A 14760-nucleotide genomic window follows, 5' to 3' on the forward strand; every position below is an offset into this window, starting at 1 on the left:
GCCCCTTGCCATCATCATTGAGACGAATGGAGATAAGTAGGTGGTTCCGAAGTTCCTATAGTCTCCCTTATCGTCAACTTGTGGTCGACGGATTGTTAAAACGGTAACACAATAGATGCGTAATATACGAAAGTCCAATACTAGTGCAATATCAAGGTAAAGCAATGACAGATCGATGAACAGATGAGTCCGACGATTCATAAAGTAATTGGTATGACAGGGTCCCCAATAAGACTGAGACGCCCTCTGCTACGGGCTGATGGTCTCTTGGTAAGTGGGGTGCCGTGCAATACGGTGTGGGGAACATCAGTGTTGATGCGCAAGTCATCTATACCATCGGATAGTGGTGTAGATGGGTAGGCCTCTTCGTACTCTTCTCCAAGCACGGGCTGTTGGAATGTCTGCGGTTTAGTCCTGAACCTGTCGACCCACTGCAGTGTTTCGAAATCGACATTTCGCACCCTTCGACTGCGACATCTCCACTTCATTGCCCCTCCATCGAGAGTGCTTGCTTGACTGGCGTTCCGAGCGTGGGCCGCGGTTCGCGCACCTGCTCGTTCACAGTATCCGCTGACCACTCGTTTTTCGGGCGTGGCAGAAAGCACACGAGGGTCTGACGGAAGGAAAAGAGGCAGCATATGACGAGAATCTAGAAGCTCCCCTAGAACTTGGGGTGCTTTGGCTGGTTCCCATTCAGATTGTGAGTGCGAACGATCGAACAAGTTGTCGATGCTATGCTGGCCGGCAAATGTTTCTGAAGATGCGTTAAAGCTTGCATTAGCTTCGCTCGCCATGCCATCTTCAAGCTCACGTTCCCGCTCACGCTCGCCCATCTGGTGTATGCGTTAGTTTCGCTCAGCAAAGATAGCAGTCAGGGTAATACCTCCTTGCGCAGGGCCTCAACACCCATCTTAACACGATGGCGCTCCCAGTCCTTTTGGAGCTGCGTCAAATACTGGGAACTAGGGCCCGATTGGCTGAGCAAGTGAGCAATCGAAGGGGAGACAGAGACATGAGAACAATGCGATTCGAGGTCAAAGACGACGGATACAGGAAGATGTACAACCGATGAACGAAGTCATGGGAACGACGGCGCTCTGATAATCGTACGAACAAGGCCTGAGCCTCGTCTGAGGACGGCCATGGACAACACAGCCGAATACTATCTGAGGCGAAAATAAAGGGGCGCCAAAATCGGACGGATCTATAAGACCCACTACCTTAGTAGCGGGAATCTTACTAAGGCATGGTATTTGCCGTCCCTCCTGCCTGATGCGGAACGATTGTCATCATTTGTAACGCTCGTATTCTCTTCTCCTAGCTTTCACGTTGTGACCTTCTCCTGTGCCACGGGGAAGTCAAGACCCAATGTTCACCGACAAACACCCATATATAACCATGTCCACTCTAGTACTATTGCCAAGTAAGACTTGCCAAGAGCCATCAGTCGAGAGCTCTCTCACGATCGAAGAAGAGGTCCAGAAGGAAATCCCAGTTGAAATCGTCTGTGATGCTGCAGACTCGATCCAATATCTGTTACAAGGCCAAATCTTTACCTCCAGTACGTGTAACTAAAAGTAGATGCTTTGTCATGTTCTGATTGGCCTTTGGCACTGAAGGGGTGGAGGATGTCATGAAGTATATAACGAAGTCAACTATGATTCCATGCAAAAGCTACCAGGCAAGTCCCCGAACTTAATGATTCAGTGCCGAATTGCTTACCAAATATTGCAGGAATTTCACGATGTAGGAGCAGAAGATTTTGCGTCGATAGAACATATTGTAGGAGAAATGGGCCAACTGATGACGAAACCAAAGTGAGCTTATCAATCCAACCATTTTGAGTTATGCTCAATTCATCCAACAGGCTGACTTATGATTATAAGAAGCTCGCACTCGTCGTCGACATGCCTACCACCCTCCATGAAGAGCCTTTCAATTATCTCAAAGAATGTATCACTCTAGCGATTGCCGAGCTTCCTTACGATCGCAAGGATCATCCAGCCTACAGTCCATATGAATCAACCTCTTCAGCTCGAAAGCAAGTCCGTGATGCCTGATATGGTGATCACGTTAACACCTGTGGATGGTCCCACAGTTGACGTAACAATCTCCGCACTTGGAGAATGTGCGTTTACTGAACGTCGAGACCATGTGTTCAACAAAATGGAGATGGAGATCACCGCCAATCCCGAAGTCAACCTTGCAGTCATTGTCTTGATCCACGAAGCCATACCCTTTGCGTCGCCTCTCCCTGACTCGACTGCTCACAAGCTTCTCGCTGGGGATACCTCAGAACTCCCCAGGAAAGCATTCGTCTCGCAAAGATCCACTGTGCGCCAGTTCAACGAACCATTTGTGGTTGCCGGTCACAACTGGTGCCAGGTGCACTCTGTAGAATACTTTGTTTGGGCGAAAGGAGCTGACGGCGCATCTATTGATGTTCGCAACAACAACCCTCTGCTGATGGCACATGGGATAAGTTTGTACTTTGCCTTCTCTTGCTTTGTAGCTCATAACTTCACACAGACATTAGGACTTACATCAAACATGAGCGCTGTCACCACCATGCTGGAGAAAGGGCTGGGCCAGATGAGGGACTCGATGGTCACCTTGACACGCGAGCATGATAGTGATGCTGATTGCTCCGCACTCGAAGGTGCCAACCCCACACTCCCAATCAAATGGGGCCTCGGCGCTTCAGGAGTCCTGAGTGCGATAGACATCACTGCCTACCAGCGCTATCAGACGTGGATCAGAGGTATCAAGCGTGACCATAACCCCTTGTTCTCAAGGAGCCAGAGGGTGTTCAATAACCAGCGTCGACTCATGCACACTCCGTCACTTGCCCTCACTTGCCCAGGTCCAAAGGCACTGGTACACACGGCACTACTTCTGAGACTGGTCATCAAGAAAATGTGTTAATTGTTGAAATGGTAACACAATAGATGTGTAATATACGAAAGTCCAATACTAGTGCAATATCAAGGTAAAGCAATGACAGATCGATGAACAGATGAGTCCGACGATTCATAAAGTAATTGGTATGACAGGGTCCCCAATAAGACTGAGACGCCCTCTGCTACGGGCTGATGGTCTCTTGGTAAGTGGGGTGCCGTGCAATACGGTGTGGGGAACATCAGTGTTGATGCGCAAGTCATCTATGGCATCGGATAATGGCGTGGACGGGTAGGTCTCTTCGTACTCTTCTCCATGCATGTGCAGTTGGAATGTCTGCGGTTTAGTCCTGAACCTGTCGACCCACTGCAGTGTTTCGAAATCGACATTTCGCACCCTTCGACTGCGACATCTCCACTTCATTGCCCCTCCATCGAGAGTGCTTGCTTGACTGGCGTTCCGAGCGTGGGCCGCGGTTCGCGCACCTGCTCGTTCACAGTATCCGCTGAATACTCGTTTTTCGGGAGTCGCAGAAAGCACACGAGGATCTGACGGAAGGAAAAGAGGCAGCATATGACGAGAATCTAGAAGCTCCCCTAGAACTTGGGGTGCTTTGGCTGGTTCCCATTCAGATTGTGAGTGCGAACGATCGAACAAGTTGTCGATGCTATGCTGGGCGACAAATGTTTCTGAAGATGCGTTAAAGCTTGCATTAGCTTCGCTCGCCATGCCATCTTCAAGCTCACGTTCCCGCTCACGCTCGCCCATCTGGTGGGTGCGTTAGTTTCGCTCAGCAAAGATAGCAGTCAGGGTAATACCTCCTTGCGCAGGGCCTCAACACCCATCTTAACACGATGGCGTTCCCAGTCCTTTTGAAGCTGCGTCAGATACTGAATGCACTCGTCTGTCATCCTCCCCTCATGAACTTCATATTTGTAATCTCGCACAGCACGTCGCATCTGGGTTTAAGCGGTAAGCATAAAGCCGTGATGTCCGAAAAATGACTTGCTTGCAATGGGTTAATGCTCTTCATTGTCTGTATGGTAGCCACCAGATTGGAAAAATCCGTAATTGACGACAGGCACTGTGATTGCGACATTGAGTGGGCAGCAAAGTAAATTCGAGTATTGAGACCTCACCTGAAGCCAATTCAGTAAGTCCCGTACAGGTGTAAGATGGGATGCAATTCCACGAGGTAGACCCATATCCTCTATCCACTCTTCCAACACAACTAGATTCATGCCGATCTGTACCGCTTTAGACCTATGCTCAGCACGTGAGCACTGACAGATTGCCTTTGCAACAAATACATACCGGCAGAGGTACTTTTTCCTGGTCAGAATTCGATTGAATATTTCACCTGATGTCACGAGTCAATTATAAGCGAGTAAGAATGGAAACTACACTCACACGAAGTCCAGTACATCACTTGAGACCAAAATTGAATCATTAGCACAGGATTGACGTCCGATAGGGTTAAAAGTGTATGTAGCGCCGTCAAGAATGAAGTCAGGTCCCGCAATCCTGTAGTTTTTGGGACGTCAGAATGCGTGTTGAACGCTGTTGAAGGTGTTTTTGCGCGTGAAAGGGTTTGTCTCAACGATGACAATCCTTTAGCTGGGACAGGCGCGGGACCGAGTAACAAGGGAGACGGAGATGGTGGACGACTCGGTAGAAAAGGAGGTGAAGATGGTGTGCTACTCTTGGGTGTCCCATGATTTGGAGTATTTGTTGTACTCTTCTTCTTGGCGCTAAACGGCCTCAAGAATGACCACTCCGATTCGAACTGCACGGATTCAAATTCCGACGCCACGGGCGAACTGTCCAGTATCGCTGCGTCCAGTAATTGATCTATCCTACGCTCGGCGTAACCGAATGATGAATACTTCAGACGATGTCAGGAATGAAAATACGACTAGAAGAAACCGAATGAAACTCACCAAACACAGAGTTGATCACTTGCTCGAGGAGCTCGAATGAGCCCAGCATTTCACAACCCTCGTTTATGGCGTTGTCGCATTGCATGAGGTGCAACCATATGGTGGCGTTGTATAAACAAAATACAAGACAAGTGATATCTTCTGAACGGCTCTACGTGACTGGATTAGCGGTGAGAGCATAGAAGTAACAAGTATGCACACAAAGAACTTCTCTTCGATTGCATCTGTCGCTCCTAATACAAGATCTTCAAGCCATGTTTGATCGCATGTTAAGCATGCAAAACGCGCCATAAGGTATAAAGTAATGGCAGGTTGAGAATTCCGAACAGAAGTATGGGAGGGTCGTGATAACTGCATCGAAAATATGTGAAAGCTCTTGTGGCGACCATGCGAGCATAGACGTAAAGTCTAGTTTTGGAGTCTCCATAACAAGATAAGGCAACCGCAAGTGGAATTCCAAGAAAGATATGTGACTTACATACAGTTCTTCGTCAAATTGATCATCCTCGTCATCCTCGTCATCCGAAGAGAAGCCTTCATCTTCCTCATGGGAATTCCACCATTGATTCTGTAGGCCAAGCACTTTTGAGACATTCTCGCGTACACTTTTCTGTCTTCCTTTACGTTTGAGCTGCTCGTCCAACGCTCTACGCTTCTCCTCCATCCTGCCTCCCATCCACCCTTGGCTCCGCATTGCTTCTTCGAGCAACAGCGCAATGTCATCACGCCCTGGCAGAACAGTGTGAGCAGTCACTATATCGAGCGGTGTCAGCCGTCGACGTGTCTCTGCGAAAGGGGAGCATCCATGTGTCATCAAATGGGAGACCAGAGTTGGGGGGCAAAGAATTGCAGCGTGATGCAGGGCAGTCCAGCCGGCTAATAGCGAAAATGTCAACAACTGGGTGAGATGGAACCGATGTACTCGCCTTTATCAGCACAGGTAGCATCAGCTCCTTGTGCAATCAGCAGCCGAACACACTCTTCACGTTCGACATCTCTTTCCGATTCAGACCCGAAACCTAGGATTGCAAGACTGATCAAACTAAGCCCGTCTTCGTCGCGTGCGCTGAGGTCGATATAAAGTTGTGATTGATGGTCAGACAGAAGATATTGGAGAAGAGATAGATCCCCGAATACGCATGCTCGTGACAGTGAATGGGATACCAGTTCAGACTTTTGGGAGGGTACTAAGCCCGAATCGGGGTGATAGCGAGTGGGATATGAGACTTGAACTCGGATACAAAGGATGAAGATCAGGCTCCGGGGAAAAATCCAGTGGTCCAAGCGATACAGGGATCATTGTTATGATAAAACTTTTGAGTCACTGTCAGGCTCTGTCAGGTCACTGATAACAGTAGAGCAGCAATAACCGTTGCCAGTTACCGCGTTGACCACCAGACGGAACCTATCTTGTCCTCGTGAAGACCGCGAGACGAAAATATTCCGTGACAATCGCCTGTACAAAAAATGGTCTGTAGGGCCTCGATGCTTGCGAGAATGGCGTTAAAGCTAAAATTCAAACATGTTCGTGTAGCTCACTAGTGTGAACAAAATGATTAGTTGTCCAAATTAGAATTGGACTGATTTCAAATTTGCCTTCAACTTCGACCACATCATGCCTGTTAAACGGCTAAAACTCTCAGAAGATAGCGATGTTGACGCGTCTGGTGCAGACCACGAACAGAGTGATAATGATCTCGAAGCTGAAGCACAGCAATCCACGACTTCTATTTCTTCATCGGAAGACGACAATTCTCCAGACACGGAGGCTGAAATTGCGGATAAAAGAATAACAAAGTCGAAGAAAACATTAAAACGAAAGCGGCGGGCAACAGAGCCTTCACAATTTGGTGCTACCCCTGCAAGGCCTGCTTGACACCATTGCACCGTCGGACCTGCCGTTATCTCTCAAACCTTCTATCGCGCGCCAGAAAAATGGTGCAAAGCTTGAATTGAAGGCCCACAAAGTGATTCAAATAGAGAAGAAGGAAAAGGCGGACAAAGGACGCATACGGGATGTTATTGGAGGTTGGGGCGGCGAGAGTGAACGCTCCTTGCGCAAGGTTGCTCAACGAGGAGGTGCGTATCATAATGTTGCTTGCATTATCCCCTGATGCATTGAAAATATCTCAAGTGGTGAAACTCTTTAATACTATTCAACAATCACAGGTAGCGGCAGGCGTAGCTGCCGAACAGTCAAAAGGCTTGCGAGGAACAGGGAAACCTACTCTTCCAGCACCCCTGTTGGACAAGAAGCCAAAAGGAAAACAAAAGGCCAAGGACAAGGACAATATTATCGGGAGAGGAAATCCAGGTTGGTGTCTGAATTGATGTGGCAAACCTGAAGTGACATATAGCTTTTACAGCAACAATTGGGAAGGACGATTTCTTCGACATGATTAGGTCAGGTGGCATTGTCTCAAAAGTATAGGCGGTTTGCATCTAGTCTTCCCTACACATACCGTATACGAATGAAGATAACCGTTTCTTCATAGTTTTCTCCCCAACGTCGGCATGACATCTGTTCAGATGATTCATCAGGGGCTAGTAGGCTCAAAACACCTTACTCGTCGTAGCTCGCAATGAAGGAACTTGCGTTGTATTGGCAGTATTAGACTGTGTACGACAGCTGGTAACGGTTCGCATTCAAGAGCGACCAATTACTTCGTGCAATATGATACGGTCAACCCTTTTTGTGCCACGATTCTCAGCCTCATCTCCGTCTACCGCTGACATCGGACTTCGATTCACCCGCGCGTCATTCATACACGGGAGAACCTTTGGCTCGTATCTTGAGAACTAAACGCGATTTTGGGTATGGATTTTATTATTGATGCGACCCAGCATGTTTGTAAGCTGGAGTTAATGATTAAATTTTAAAACGACGCTGCAAGTGATACAGCACTGAGCAGAAGTTACATGCGGCGTTGAGTCTTACATTCGAGCAGTCATTTCGACGCCTGCTTTCCATGGACACATGTGATATTGGTTGTTCATTTCCATTTTCAAGCATCCCTGTATGTACTTGAATCTGATCATTATGATCTCCGAGCAGGGAGTACTATCCCCTACATCATTTCGTGAGTCACTTTTTGGGGTGGAAACGTGATGGTTGGTCACGCGATGTAACGGTAAGTCACAAAAAATCGTGACTCACGATTCTGGACCGAGATAGTATTGACTAATTTTGGTCATTCATGGCTATACATATGGATACTACCCGACGATAGAACATTACTGTACTGGTATAAGTACTGTCTGCACCTATAGGGCCCTGCTCCGTGGCTAAGAAGACGATAAACGAGTCAAAAAGATGTGAGGACTGCGATCTGGATTCGGCGGCGTACTATTGACCGAAGGTTGCCAAATCAGAACTCAATAAGGTTGGCACATTGCCAAACCTGCCCTGAAGTGGCGCAGAGCTTAAATTCCTTTCACCTTCACCCTCGTCACATCTATGGTGTGTATTTTCAAGCTTCATTCGTGCGGCATGTCTCTTATGATTGTCGGCCAAACTTCAAACTTCAGCCTCCGAGGACCACAATTCGTAAAGAAGAGTGGGAGCGACGTCTACGCGAGGTTCAGGTCACAAAAGAGTGAGTGTTTGTCTTTAATTTCTGCGCCTAAAAGATGAAAAATCATCAATGGGAATCTCTCTGAAATATGAGATGAGAAAAGATATTGCATGTATTATCTGATATATCCTCGTTACACGCTGTATTTTGAGCGTTTACTGACATTCTTGCTTGTTAGTGACTTGAACCGACTTATTATGGACTACCTCGTTATCGAGGGATACAAGTCTGCCGCAGAGGAATTCAGCGATGAAGCCAATGTTCCACCACCTGTAGACTTCGAGAGTATCGAAAGTCGCATGGTCATTCGAGAAGCCCTACAACGGGGCGATATCGAGGAGGCTATTTCCCGCATGAATGACCTGAATCCTGAGGTGGGTCACATTCTTTTTTCGTAACTTTATATCAAGGACATAAGATTAAAACGTTTCATGCACCACTCTCAGACTTCTTCGGAAGTCGGTGATGATATCTGTAAACCAAAACTTCAGTCTTCAATATGATCCGTCCTTGATCTATTTCACATGTAGAATGGACGAATTCTTACCCTTGCATTTCCAGATCCTTGATACGAACCCTGCATTGTATTTTCACCTTCAGCAGCAGAAGCTAATTGAGCACATTCGGCATGGGCGTATCACAGAGGCATTGAAATTTGCACAAGACGAACTCGCGCCAAGAGGTGAAGAAAGTCCGGAGTTTCTTGCGGAGCTGGAACGTACGATGGCACTTTTGGCGTTCGACTCTTCATCCTCGGCACCTCCAGCTATTTCCGAACTTCTTTCGCCCGCACAGCGGATGAAAACTGCGGGCGAGGTTAATGCCGCAATTCTTGAAAGTCTTAGCCAGGGAAAAGAGGTAAAGCTGGTGCAGCTTTTGAAGCTTTTGTGTTGGAGTGAGGGGATGTTGGCAGAACGTGCAGATTTTCCCAAGGTCTGTGTCTTGGCATTTGGATTCGATTGGTTTTGCTCAACTGAAGCTCTTAGATTGATCTTCAAGAGGGATTAATGGTGACGGGGAGAAAAAGAAGCAACAGCAACAGATGATTCCATTATGCGAGAATGAAGGACACTGTACAGTATAGCAGAGGGTGTTACAGGACGTAATATGGCCGAGTTGAACATGTGATGAATGGGCACTGGCCTCAGTTCTAAGGATACGAGATTGTTCCTGACTGGCCTGTAGGATTACGGCCCCGTGGAATAACCGTTGTTCACTGATCTAACTCGGTTTAGCCACGGTGAGAGTAACCCGCCGGGGTTGCGACTTGATGGTAAAACGAAGAACAACGGCAAGAACAAGGAGGTACCATAACCACATGCATGGCGGCCATGAGGCAGTTTGATATATACTATCGGTGCATATATATATGATAGAATTGATTTTTTTGGGGGTTTTTGTTTTGAAAACTCCCCCTTGAAGTTTACTTAAGTAAGCTCAGCTTATGGCCGTATGCCACACTTTCTAGCGCTAACGGGCAAGTTTGACCACCTTACGACGACTCTCTTCCTTGCTCATACTCGTCGTCTGAGTATCAGTCCTCTTTATAAGTATTCTTACTAGGATATATAAACCCAAGGTGTGCTTTTCCACCGTCGTCAACGATCCATCGTACTAGCAATGGCTTACAAACAGATCAGGAAACCGCTGGAGAAAGCTGTTAATGCCCTCTTACACTATGTCAGAGGATACTAGGTCGTCGAGCGCACCTAGACCTCGTCGTGTCCTCGTTTTATCAAATCCGGATCCAGGTGACTCTAGTAGTAGTGAGGATGAACGTCCTCGTTACCCCCACCATCATCCCCAGGCTTCTAACTCTTCCTTGAATCAACATTCAACATCAGTAATTCCAACTCCACCATTTCGTCCTCCAAGACCCCGTCCCGCTCCCCCCTTGACAACCGATCTACACCCTTATCCTCCATCCCGTTCAAATCCCAATCTATCCTCTCCTTCGAGTCAGAGCTCAAATGCAGTCGAATCAACTCCTCCACCAAGCACTCCTGGTCAAACGGCACACTCAGATTTGAGTAATTCAGTCATTGCTATTGATGATGGTATAGCGCTCGTTGAACGTACCGAGTCCGCTCAAGCTCCCACTCGTCTCCAGAAGATCGCCGATGTCCTCCACCTTCGCAATCGACCCTCACATCGACCTGTTGGCTCTGACGTTTCTCTCCATGTGAGCTATTTTTTAATTTTATCTTGTCTGGCCGTTATCTCACATTCATACTTTCAGTCTCTATCCCCTTCCTCTTCATCGCCGACTGTACCACCTCCGCCTCAATTGGTTATCATGGTAACCTATGACTGTCATGCCTATACAGCTGTCGACATCACAAATGCAAACAGCGCAGCTTTCATCTGGGAACGCATTTTTGCTGAAGTGCGCCGATTCTTCTTACTCCATTTCAATCCTGACCAAGCATCACTACAGCTCAAAGTGCCGCATGAAGATCAATGTGGACAGCTCTCCATTTATCGCACCCAAATCGGCAAAGTCGCAATCGGTGATCCACTATCAGACGATAGCCTAATCCGGCTGGTTCGTGGGCGAGGTGACAGTGAGGGAAGCTTGAAGTTCTTAGTTTGTCCTTCTCAAGCAAGGGTTCAGGACCCTTCGCTCCTTAGTTCCCCAGTCAAGTCCATGCCCCCGCCCCCCGTGCCAGTATCGGTATTCGGTCCCTTAGTCCCAAAGCCACGGGCACCCAAGTCTTCTCGCCAGGAGAGTGTATCTTCTGAAGATCTAACGCCGGATGCAGGCTATGAGCCATCTGTGATATCTGATGACATCGATGATTCAGACAACAGGAGTACGATGAGGCCACCTCCTCACCCTAATTCATCAGCCACCATGTTATCGTCTCCACCACACAGTGCACGATATGAAGACCGTCAACCTTCCCCCGCATCCGCAAAAACACCGCATTCGGCAGGCGTCGATCGCCATCGTTACGATGGACAGAGTCTTCCCCCTTCTACTCCTATTCATGAGAATTTCCTTAGTAAACACCACCTGCGGAGAGGTTCAGATGCAGAGACAGTTGATCAAGCTTTTCGCGACGTTGAACGTGCAGCGGAGCTAGCTGGGGAATGGACAAAACCACAGGATAGTGGCATCCATCGGGAGCGAGTTGTGATGAAACAGCGAGTGAAAACTTCCGACGATCATCCAGGACTCGCAGCCGCCCGTGACAGCGAGTCGGGATCTGTGGTGAGGAAGCCTTCTCCACCTTCGTCCTCGAGCAAGAGGAAACTGTCGCGCGCTGAATATTCGCCCCGCCTATCTCAGAACAAGCAGAAGGGGGGAGGAGGCAAGCCTGTTCCATCACACTATATATCCACCCATAAGCCAGCCGATTCTGTGACTCCCATAAAGTCGCTCAATAAAGCGAAGAGCACAGAGGTTCTCAAGGGCTCGAAGCCTCCTCTGCAACACATACTTCGCCCTTCACCGAGCCGGCCCCATCTTCCCACTCCGTCCAGTTCGGGCACCAATTCCTATCCAAGACCCCTAGATTTAGGACCCGGACCCAGACCCAGACCATCTCAAAGCAGGCCCGACATTGTCAATTTGGATACCACCACATATACTCGCGCTCAGCTACCATCAGCGAGCGGCACTCTTGGCTATCTGTCACCCACTACTCAGGAACCATACCCGCGCCCACATTCTGCCTCGCCCTCCCAGCAGCGCTACCCTACCAATGACGCACATCGCGACCGTGATGAATTTAGGCCCACTCACCAAACTCAGTCCAGCAGCGGCTCTTCAAGGTTTGGTGATTTTCCCCTGAGAGAGGATAACTATGGGGGAATCACCCTGCCGTCGTCCCTAAGACCTGGTCCTTATACTGGTGCGAACTGGAGCACCAATCCTCCATCTGAAACTCCTCCCCGTAGCCCCGTTACTTCTCGGCCGAGTACGTCGAATAATACATGCGGACTTACCTTTACTTCTACTGGGACGATGGTGCCTTCGAGTTTCAAGAATGATTCTGGTGCCAGCAGTCAGGAAAGCACAGCCACAGAGTCCACTTTACGTCCGGATGAAAGGGACAAGCTGGTCTGGGATATCAGACTCAAACCCTTCATAACGTCGGATTCCTCGGACGACGGAGTTGGCACTAATGAAACTTACGGGACCGCGTCTTCTGATCTGTGGTCGCGCAAACCCACGTCAGAGAACAATGACACCTCTAGGACTCCCGTGTCTGGTACCAACAAGAATCCTAGTCCTCCACGTCCCGCCCTTCACGTCACAACTCCAAGCTCTGGGCCCGGTAGTATGACGCGCGGTGTCCCAGCCAATTTCCCAGCACCACCTGATTTCATGCCACAGCTACGCCCTCCTCGACCGCGTACGCCGAAGACTAGGCACAAAAGCAGCACGTTTGAGGAGTCCACCTGGGCGCATCGTCCTCCTCCAGAGGATGTCTACGATCGACTCGAGGAGTTCTTCCCGGAGCATGATCTCGACAAACCCGTCATTGAAGCCAATTCTGGCGGGACATCGCCCACTACCATAGACCATACGTACGGGATTTCAAACATCGTTGATAGAGACAAGGCACTGGTACGACCGAAGAAGTCCATCCGTATCGTTGCGGAAGAACACAAGAAGCGGATAGATCGCTTTTCTAGGGGTGATATATCAGCCGACAACAGCATCTGGCGGAAGAGGAGCACGAAGTTATGGGGAAGTCGCATTGAGGAAGTCGATACCTCGTCGCAGACGAAGGCGAACTACAACAAGACGCTCCCTGACTCCCCGGCAGGTGGTCCTAGACGTGAGTTTTCTGCTTTTCTTTACTGTACTGAGCTAAATTGTAATTCAGCGATATTCAAATGGGTCCGTGGTGAACTCATCGGCAAAGGAACGTATGGTCGCGTATATCTTGCCCTCAATGCCACTACGGGCGAGATGATTGCTGTCAAGCAAGTTGAAATCCCCATAACCGCCAGTGACAGAAAAGACAACCGTCAGATGAGCTTCGTAACGGCACTCAAAATGGAAAGCGAGACATTGAAGGATCTCGATCATCCTCACATTGTGCAATACCTTGGATTCGAGGAGACACCGACGTTCTTGAGCATGTAAGCGCTGCGGAAACCATCTTTGATGAGATACTCATTTGTGTTTTCAGTTTCTTAGAATACGTGCCCGGAGGCTCGGTCGGAAGCTGTCTGCGAGACCATGGCAAATTCGACGAGGAAGTTACGAAATCGTTCACAGGACAGATTCTCGAGGGTCTGGAATATCTCCATTCCAAGAATATCATACACCGAGTAAGCTTTATCTATGATTGTTTGTTCGTACCTCATTGTTTTGCATAGGATTTGAAGGCAGACAATATCTTGGTGGAGAAAACGGGAATTTGCAAGATCTCTGACTTTGGTATTTCAAAACGCACAGACGATCTCAATGGCATGGCTTCTACGGCGATGCAGGGCACAGTTTTCTGGATGGCACCGGAGGTCATACATCCCCAGAAAAAAGGCTATAACTCCAAAATTGACATATGGAGTGTGGGCTGCGTCGTCCTTGAGATGTGGGCAGGGAAGCGGCCATGGAGTGATGATGAAGCTATAACAGTCATGTTCAAGGTCATTTCTTCGTATATGGTGCAAAGTGCGGTGTGCTCATGAGTTTGCTGCAGGTATACCAGAATAAGCAACCCCCGCCCATACCTTCCGACGTGGTGCTATCCGATCTTGCAAAAGACTTCAAGGATAGATGTTTCGCAATGCAAGTGTTGTCGTTTACCGTCTTGTTTGCCGTGCTCACGAACGATGCTTAGTGATCCGGAGGACCGCTCGAGCGCTGCGGACCTTCAACTACACCCATACCTGGAACTTCCAGAGGGCTGGGTATTCAACGATTTTAAGTAGGACCTCATTCGAACATTATTTTTTCAATGTCATTCCCTATATCACCCATTTCTTATCGCATTTGTTCCGATCGCGCATCTTTCTTTGTTGTTTCGCATGCTGTTTCATAATGACCATTATAATTTTTTGTACTTGTGGAGGGTGTGCTCATACATAATTGCTTCACGTATCCAAGTTGACTTCCGAACTATGTGACTAGAGTTTGATGTCCTCATAAATGACAGTTCCTTCACGAAGTTCACGGAATTCCGGTCAGTACTTCAAGTGACGATAAATTTGGATTGAATAAGCGAGACAGATTTGGGGCCCCCAGTGTTCCTGAGGCCTGATGACTTTCCGCAGCATTTAGAATCCTAGATTTCGATTCAAACCTTGAAATCCGCATTGTCATCTCGCAACCTAGAAATGCTTTCCAAACCGCAGACCAATTATATCTAGATTCTAATGTACAGTGT

At 48.3% G+C, this 14760-nt stretch overlaps 6 protein-coding genes across 6 annotated transcripts; 4 read left to right on the top strand and 2 right to left on the bottom strand.

The window, feature by feature from the left end:
- Nucleotides 1-48: 48 nt before the first annotated feature.
- On the bottom strand, nucleotides 49-1183 carry DFJ58DRAFT_208777 (uncharacterized protein). The gene is made up of 2 exons (XM_041379251.1): nucleotides 884-1183; nucleotides 49-833 (listed from the first exon to the last, which is right to left on the bottom strand). Exons 1-2 carry the CDS (start codon nucleotides 908-910, stop codon nucleotides 198-200), a joined length of 663 nt encoding a protein of 220 aa, XP_041247056.1. The 5' UTR covers nucleotides 911-1183; the 3' UTR covers nucleotides 49-197.
- A 72-nt stretch (nucleotides 1184-1255) lies between these two features.
- On the top strand, nucleotides 1256-2925 carry DFJ58DRAFT_912297 (uncharacterized protein; the record flags this gene model as incomplete). Its single annotated transcript, XM_041395261.1, has 7 exons — nucleotides 1256-1423; nucleotides 1475-1561; nucleotides 1620-1681; nucleotides 1735-1817; nucleotides 1868-2010; nucleotides 2099-2482; nucleotides 2513-2925. The coding sequence occupies exons 1-7, from the start codon at nucleotides 1369-1371 to the stop codon at nucleotides 2923-2925; spliced, it is 1227 nt and encodes a 408-aa protein (XP_041247057.1). The 5' UTR covers nucleotides 1256-1368.
- A 105-nt stretch (nucleotides 2926-3030) lies between these two features.
- DFJ58DRAFT_715081 (DIL domain-containing protein) lies at nucleotides 3031-6138 on the bottom strand (the record flags this gene model as incomplete). The annotated part of the gene is made up of 11 exons (XM_041384088.1): nucleotides 3031-3666; nucleotides 3717-3857; nucleotides 3908-3982; nucleotides 4038-4161; nucleotides 4213-4258; nucleotides 4309-4749; nucleotides 4839-4989; nucleotides 5040-5189; nucleotides 5317-5714; nucleotides 5765-6025; nucleotides 6066-6138. 11 exons carry the CDS (start codon nucleotides 6136-6138, stop codon nucleotides 3031-3033), a joined length of 2496 nt encoding a protein of 831 aa, XP_041247058.1.
- A 288-nt stretch (nucleotides 6139-6426) lies between these two features.
- Nucleotides 6427-7542, top strand: DFJ58DRAFT_773409 (Rrp15p-domain-containing protein). The gene is made up of 4 exons (XM_041389321.1): nucleotides 6427-6635; nucleotides 6676-6917; nucleotides 6973-7152; nucleotides 7205-7542. Exons 1-4 carry the CDS (start codon nucleotides 6454-6456, stop codon nucleotides 7267-7269), a joined length of 669 nt encoding a protein of 222 aa, XP_041247059.1. The 5' UTR covers nucleotides 6427-6453; the 3' UTR covers nucleotides 7270-7542.
- Nucleotides 7543-8034: 492 nt separating this feature from the next.
- On the top strand, nucleotides 8035-9839 carry DFJ58DRAFT_773413 (lish motif-containing protein). The gene is made up of 6 exons (XM_041389322.1): nucleotides 8035-8153; nucleotides 8211-8298; nucleotides 8367-8434; nucleotides 8592-8787; nucleotides 8975-9346; nucleotides 9400-9839. Exons 2-6 carry the CDS (start codon nucleotides 8296-8298, stop codon nucleotides 9457-9459), a joined length of 699 nt encoding a protein of 232 aa, XP_041247060.1. The 5' UTR covers nucleotides 8035-8153; nucleotides 8211-8295; the 3' UTR covers nucleotides 9460-9839.
- Nucleotides 9840-12383: 2544 nt separating this feature from the next.
- Nucleotides 12384-14305, top strand: DFJ58DRAFT_715084 (kinase-like domain-containing protein; the record flags this gene model as incomplete). Its single annotated transcript, XM_041384089.1, has 5 exons — nucleotides 12384-13510; nucleotides 13561-13702; nucleotides 13751-14020; nucleotides 14074-14168; nucleotides 14215-14305. The coding sequence occupies 5 exons, from the start codon at nucleotides 12384-12386 to the stop codon at nucleotides 14303-14305; spliced, it is 1725 nt and encodes a 574-aa protein (XP_041247061.1).
- Nucleotides 14306-14760: the final 455 nt, after the last annotated feature.

This window comes from Suillus subalutaceus (assembly GCF_016647625.1).
Source record: "Suillus subalutaceus strain FC151 chromosome Unknown DFJ58scaffold_22, whole genome shotgun sequence".
Taxonomy (NCBI): Eukaryota; Fungi; Basidiomycota; class Agaricomycetes; order Boletales; family Suillaceae; genus Suillus; species Suillus subalutaceus.